The sequence below is a fragment of the Dermochelys coriacea genome, chromosome 9 (assembly GCF_009764565.3).
Source record: "Dermochelys coriacea isolate rDerCor1 chromosome 9, rDerCor1.pri.v4, whole genome shotgun sequence".
In the NCBI taxonomy this organism is placed as follows: domain Eukaryota; kingdom Metazoa; phylum Chordata; order Testudines; family Dermochelyidae; genus Dermochelys; species Dermochelys coriacea.
In genome coordinates, this window is record NC_050076.1 from 27610556 (window position 1) to 27617879 (window position 7324).

At 41.0% G+C, this 7324-nt stretch overlaps 1 protein-coding gene across 2 annotated transcripts in view; it reads right to left on the bottom strand.

Annotated features, from left to right (window-relative positions):
• Positions 1–7324, bottom strand: part of MED12L (mediator complex subunit 12L) — a 335742-nt gene that overhangs the window by 78692 nt on the left and 249726 nt on the right. For both annotated transcript variants that reach the window (XM_043492366.1, XM_038415603.2), the window contains one exon: positions 2894–3121. In XM_043492366.1, the coding sequence (XP_043348301.1) occupies positions 2894–3121 (228 nt within the window). The remainder of the gene's footprint in view (positions 1–2893; positions 3122–7324) is intronic.

Consider the following 7324-nt stretch of genomic DNA (forward strand, 5'->3'; position numbering starts at 1 on the left):
ATGTGGGTTACTCACTCTGGGCCAAGTTCCTTTTTCCCTTCCAGAGTGAAACTCCCTTGGTAACCTTGAGGTGTTCCTTCTCATTGACTTAATGAATCATTCCCTTTCCGCCACTCCACATTGCCAGTACTCCCTCAATACTCCTAGACTGCCTCAGACTGAGTTTTGGAGGGTAAAATGACAAAATATCAATATGCTCTTTAGGGAGGAAGAGAAGGAATGATCTACCACGTGAGAGTATCATTCAGAAAGGGGAAAAAGATTTCTGCTATGATGATAATTCCCTCTCTCTTCCTTAATCCATCAGAGACTTTTCAGTAGCTTTACCAAAGTGAAGAAGGATGAGGAGAAAGACTGGTGGGTGGAAAAGATATCTGTAAGAAGTCAGAAGAATAGATATTGCACATTGTATTTTATAATGATTCCAAAATACTACTTAAATTCACTCATTATGATATGGTTAACCCTGTTATAGAGTCTCAGACTTGAGGATGACAGTTTTCAATATCTGAATTGGATAAAGGTCAGAATTAAATCTGAACAACCTTGAACATGGTAAGTTTATCATCTGCCCTTGAATTCTGACTGAATTCTTGATTAAAAGTGTTCTTAATAGGAGTCAAACCAGAACTCCATATCTCAACCATTTGGATTTTGAGGGAACTGGAGTTGAAATCCAGATGTAAAATTCAGGCTCTTCTCTACCTGCATTATGGGGTTTGCGGAACAGATAATTAAGAAAAACAAGTCCAACAAGGAAATCCAGTGCTATTTTTGGATGGAAGGAATAGTTTTTAACATTTGCCCATTGTTAGAGATCCTAAGAAAAAGAAGTAATGGTGAGAAGAAAAAACTAATCTTTATGAGAAAGCTGATCTCTAAATGAGGTCCAGACACTGAAGAGCTCTTCAACACCATACCAAAATACGAGGATAAAGGAGACAATTATTGTTTGTCATAAAGGACAATAGCGAAGGGAATCATCATATAGAAGATCTTTCAGTTCTATCCTAGAAGAGGTATGCTTGATTTGGAGTGAAAATCCTAGGACCAAATTTGGAGTGTCAAAGGATAATTTTAATGAGATGGGAAAAACCAGAGTTTTGTCCCACAAAATCTAACACTTTTGGGAACTCTTCTTCTTTTAATAATGTAATTTGAGTTTAGTGTGTCCTTTGTGGATGCTGAAGTGATCACTGCAACAGTGATCTTTCAATAACAGTCCTTCAATGTTTTCTCACCTGGAGGATCCCAGACTCTCAGGTGGGGCATAAAGGGCAGGGCACACAGAGGAAGACGTTTGTGTGCAGGAGGTTGAAAAGGTGCATGGTATTGGATCTGCTCTTCCAACGCAAATACACAATCTGTGGCTATGGGTAATACAGAGAAAGTTCTTTGAAAGCCACCTGCCTTTCTTTTTTGCTCTCACATTGAACCCTACAGTGGCTGAACAATTAAAAAGAGAAAGAAGCCATGTCTACATTACGAGCTGAGGTGAGATTCTCCTGCTTGTGTACACATATTTGGGCTAGCTCTCATTGAGCTAGTCTAAGTATAAATAGTAGTGTGGCCACAGTAGCATGGCAGTGCAGAATACGTGCCCACCAGTTTCAGAAAGGTTTGTACTCAGCATGGCTGAGCCATGCCTCTGATGCTGCTACCCGTGTTGCTACAGGTACGCTGTTATTTATATGCACACTGTTGGAATGAGAGCTAACATGAATATGTGTGCACAAGCAGGGGAATCACACCCCTAGGTCGTAGCAAAGACATAGCCAGAGAGAGAGAGAGAGAGAGAGAGAGAGAGAGAGAGAGAGAGAGAGATGAGGTAAAAACAGAGGCAGAAACAGACAAGAGAGAAACCAGACAAAGAAAAAGATAGTGGCAAAGTGCCAGGAGAAAAAAGGAAAAGGTCCCTATCATTAACCAGCCTATTCCAAGGATGCATCACCAGAAAAGCCTGGGAACCACTTTGATAGTCCCTTAAAGCCTTATCTTCAAGAACTAGTCATTATCTTGAAAGACTGAGCTGATAGGAACGTCAATCTATTTTCTTCTCTGTTGCCACAGGTACTTTCCATTTAGAGACCAGATACCATGGAACATAGGAAATGACAGACTGGTTCAGACCCAGGGTCCACCCAGGCTAGTATCCTGTCTCGTCATCAGCCAGCACTAGATGCTTCAGAGAAGGTACAAGAAGCTCCAGAGCAGGCAGATGTGGGATAATGTGACCCACATGCAGGTGTCATCCTAATCCTAATAGTTAGAGAATGGTTTAAACTCTGAAGCATGAGATTTTATTTCCCTTCCAAAATTCTTCTTTAATGAATTAGCTATAACAAATCTGGATGTTCTTGTTATCCATTTAAATGTCCAATGCCTCTTTTAAACTTACTAAGTACTTGGCCTCAACAGCATCCTGTGGCTAGGAGTTCCATAATTCAATTAATTAATAATATAGTTCATCTGGGGAAGGAATTGATCGGGAACTCAACATTCCTTGACAATGAGGATACTATCAGGGTGTGATGATGATTGTGCTGAGATAGCAATCCAGTGCCAGAATCATGTAAGCCTACACCTGCAATATGCCATTTGTTATTAATCCTTGTAATGTTATGCAAACTAGTCTGATGCAGTCTAGTGAATGGAAACCCACTCAAAAGAACAGTGCAACATCGAAGCGGTGAGACAGAGGAAATTTGTAAATGAAGATAATACCAAAAGGATAAAAAGGGAGCCAAAAAAGAGAAAGGAAGGAAGGAAGGAAAACATGTACATAAACAGCCCCAGCTAGCTCTAATAATATCTCACATACTTCATTTCACTCCACCACTAACACCTATTTCAACTACTTCCATGGTTCTATTTCTGAATCAATTTCTCTTACCTTCCTGCATCTTGGTGCCCCATACATACATTCATTAGTGCATTACAGACAAAGCTGTAGCGATTGGCTGCATTGTCATTCAGGATCTTGCCTAGCATTGAGTAGTTGATGCTGTGAGCAGAGGGGTTCTCGATAAAATCCAACATGAACTCTGGATCCCATAGCAAGTTTGAGTTTGAGGGCTGTACGTTGCAGTATATGGTTTGCTTTACCTTTGAACAGGCGCTACTAAGGGTTAAAAACAGAAAGAGACACAAAATTATTATTCACTTCTCCTGGGTTGTTGAAATATTTATGCAGATTAAAACAAAATGGCTACCAACTACTACTCACAGAGCTAGTAGAAATATATGTTAAATCCCAGAAAATCTATATTTCCCTAGAAGGCACTGGAGCACACAAGAATGGGTGGCGGGTATCATAGGCTGGGGGAGGCTGTGCCTCAGCAAACAGTCAGGAGTGGCCTCAAACATGCTCCGCGCCCAGATACCCTCCTGCTTCCAGCTTGGCCTGGCTCCAGTCTCCCTGTGGGTTGGCCGCTACTAGGGCCGTACCACCTGCGCTCCCAGCACTCCGGGAGGCGGCTTGGGAAACTCCAGGGCTGGGGGTACTAGCCTGGGGTGGGGGCCAGCAGCAGCACTGGGGGGCTCTGGGCTCCGGGGGTAGCGAGGTGGAAGGGGCGGGACCTCTGGCAGAAGGAGCAGGGCTATGAGCTAGCCTCCCCCAGCCAGCGGTTCACATGTTGCCCATGCACACAAGCAAATTCACCCTACTTGGATTACTCTTCTGTACACTGTTTCAGAAAGCTGTGGTGTTTTTACAGAGAGTCTGACAAACCCAGGTAGCACACAGCCCATTTGACAAAAGTTTTCCTGCAATTAATATAAACTGACAAGTTCCCATACCAGCTTTGTGATACTTTTATTCAAAACCTGAGCAGCAGATGCATCAGAGAGCATTCACCTTTTTTGGCAAGGATTTCATGTAGTACAACATGCCTTGTAAACATATGCTGATGCTGCTTCAGAAGACTGCTATTCCTCCTTCACATTTCACGACATACTGAATGAACTGGAGTGTGCATGGGGGTGAGGGGTTAATTAAGTGCCAAGAAATATCAGGATCCTACCTAAATTCTTTTTAAAATATAAAACCTCAACACCTTAGAAAGACTACATATTTGACAATAACTTTGTAATTATTAACACAGTGAACTGGGTATCATCTATGATTTCTTGTCTGAAATAATCAAAAAATAGAAAGGATATGAGAATGTCATGTTTTTATGACTAAAACACAAAAGACAGACAGTCTAGGCTTGGGATATTAACATGTGATATTAACATGTGACTGAATATTTAAGGCCTTATTTACACAAGTAAATTTTACTAAATTCAGAAATCAATTTAAGAGTTCCTTATGTCAATTTAGTGTAATCTGAATATGATGACATAAAACACTCAAATCAATTAAAGTCTACACAGGGGTTGCACTGATCTAACTAAATTGGTGTAACTTTGGTGAAACTACAATGTATGGATAGGATCTAACACAAGTTGAGGAAGTAGTATTATTGGGTCAGAAATGTAATTTTCACCTCAGAGATGGCTGTGATCACCAAGGAAATGGAGATCAGACATTGGGATCAAACACAGCAAATCCCTCAGGGTATGTCTTCAATGCAAAGTTAATCCAGGCTCTTATTCGGGTGTTGCCCCAACCTCCATCCTGTATATACACAAAAACCTGAGCCAAGTTTAGTGTTTTCCCAGGCTAGCTAGCTTATGTGGGGCTAAAGGCTGGGTGAGGTTATTATTCAGGCTGCTAACCCAGCCACTTTGCAGTGAGGATGTGGCTAAAATACTGGAGTGCTGATAGTCCTCCAGTGCCTTCCCATAATTCCTCCACATGCCCAGAAGGATAGACAAGTTGTTCCATAATTCACTGGAAAGAATCACAGAGTGGCTTAGCTTAATGCAGCCGCACAAACAACCATGGGCTATGCCCCCAGAACTCCTAGAGACACACACATGGGTGAGTACAGCACCAATGAGGACACAGTAATGTGGGTGTGGCTCCTCACACCAGGGGTAGGCTAACCCAGGGTGCAACCACCTAGGTTAACTCCGCAATGAAGACATATCCTCAGAGGCAGGAATTTTCTAATGTGAGCATTTAATTTCTCCTGCAAATAAGGTTTTTGTCTGCCTACCAGAGGCTGGGTGTAGTTTACTACTGTTTAGCTCCAATTTAATTTTAAACTCCATTTTCTCACAAACTTGTTTTCATTTAATAGATTTTAGGTCGTAAATTATTCTTGGGATTTTCACTGTGGTCCTTTCCCAAAGACCAGGAAGAGGAGTTTCTGACCTCTGGTGAGAAGCAGAAAGGCACTGAATCTGAGACCATGTCTACACTACAGGTGTTACAGTGGCACAGATATGCCACTGCAGCTAAGCCACTAGTGCCATAGCTTAGACACATCCTATAGTGACGGAAAGGGTTTTTCTGTGTGAATTTTTCACATCACTGAGTGCCATAGGTATATGTTGACCTCAGGCTGGGGGAGACAGATGCACTGGGAGAGAGAGGTGGTACTAGAAACAAGGAACCATCAGTAACAATTTTTTGTGGATTTTTGCCTTTATCATCTTGAAATACATCACTACCTCTTCCACAGCCAGAAGCAGTTTAAATGGTCATTGCTCTATGTGTCTATGGCGTTAAATGGTATTGTACGGAGACAAGCTTCATTAGTCTTTTGGTTTATCAGTTGCTGACATCTCCATCAGTGCAAATGGGATCCACAATAGGAAATCCAGACCTCTGGCATCACAGAGTCACATTATTCAAAGTATTCTCTAATCATAGGACAGTCAATGAAAAGAAAGGACGACAGTAGCTAAATTTGTCTTTTTAAAAAAAAAAACAAAAAAGTATCAAAAATCAAGCTTGGACTTGGACTTTCCGAAAGTCTTTGAAATGGTCCCTCACCAAAGGCTCTTAAGCAAACTAAGCAGTGATGGAATAAGAGGGAAAGTCCTATCACAGATCAATAACAGGTTAAAAGATAGGAAACAAAAGGGTAGGAATAAATGGCCAGCTTTCAGAATGGAGAGAGGTAAATAGCAGGGTTACCCAGGTATCTGGGCTAGAATCAGTGTTGTTCAACATATTAATAAATGATCTGGACAAAGGGGTAAAACGGCGAGGTGGCAAAGTTTGCAGATGATACAAAACTACTCAAGACAGGCTAAATCCAAAGCAGATTAGAAAGACTTAAAAAGGACAAAAAAATGGCAAATGAAATTCACTGTTGATAAGTGTAAAGTAATGCACATTGGAAAACATAATCCCAACCATATATACAAAATGATGGGGTCTAAATTAGCTGTTACCACTCAAGAAAGATCTTGGAGCATTGTGGATAGTTCTCTGAAAATATCCGCTAAACATGCAGTGGCAGTCAAAAAAGCTAACAATGTTAAGAACCATCAGGAAAGGGATAGATAAAAAAAACAGAAAATATCATAATGCCACTATCTAAATCCTTGGTACACCCACCAATTGAATACTGGGTGAAGTTCTGATCACCCCATCTCGAAAAAGATACATTAGAATGCGAAAAGGTACAGAGAAGGCCAACACAAATTATTAGGGTTATGGAATAGCTTCCATATGAGCTATTCCATAACCCTAAGGAGAGATTAAAAAGACTAGGACTTTTCAACTTGTAAAAGAGGCAATTAAGGGGGGATATCATAGAAGATTATAAAATCATAAATGGCAAGGAGAAAATGAATAAGGAAGTGTTATTTACCCCTTCACATAAAACAAGAACCAGGTGTCACCCAATGAAATTAATAGGCAGCCAGTTTAAAACAAACACAAGGAAGTACTTCTTCACACAATGTACAGTCAACTTGTAGAACTCATTGGCAGTGGATGTTGTGAAGGTCAAAACTATAACTGGGTTAAAAAAAGAATTAGATAAATTCATGGTGGATAGGTCCATCAATGGCTATTAACAAAGAGGTCAGGGATACAATCCCATACTCTGGGCTTGCAGTCCCTAAGCTTCTGACTGCCAGATACTGGGACTGGATGAAGGGGATGGATCACTTGATGGTTGCCCTGTTCTGTTCATTCCCTTTGAAGAATCTGGCACTGGTCACTGTTGGATGAGAGGATACTGGTCTAGGTAGACCATTGGTCTAACCCAGTATGGCCATTCTTATGTTCTTAAGTGGACCAAAATTATCCTTCATGCAACTACCCTGAAGTCAGTAGTTCAACAAGGGATGCAATTGGCTTGTAATTATTAAGACACCAAAGTAACATGAACACCACAGAAACAACTGTGAAGTCAATCTTTTCTCTCTTCCCTTAAGCTTTTGAGGAGAAAGTGGGCTGAGAGCTGCAGTGGTTATT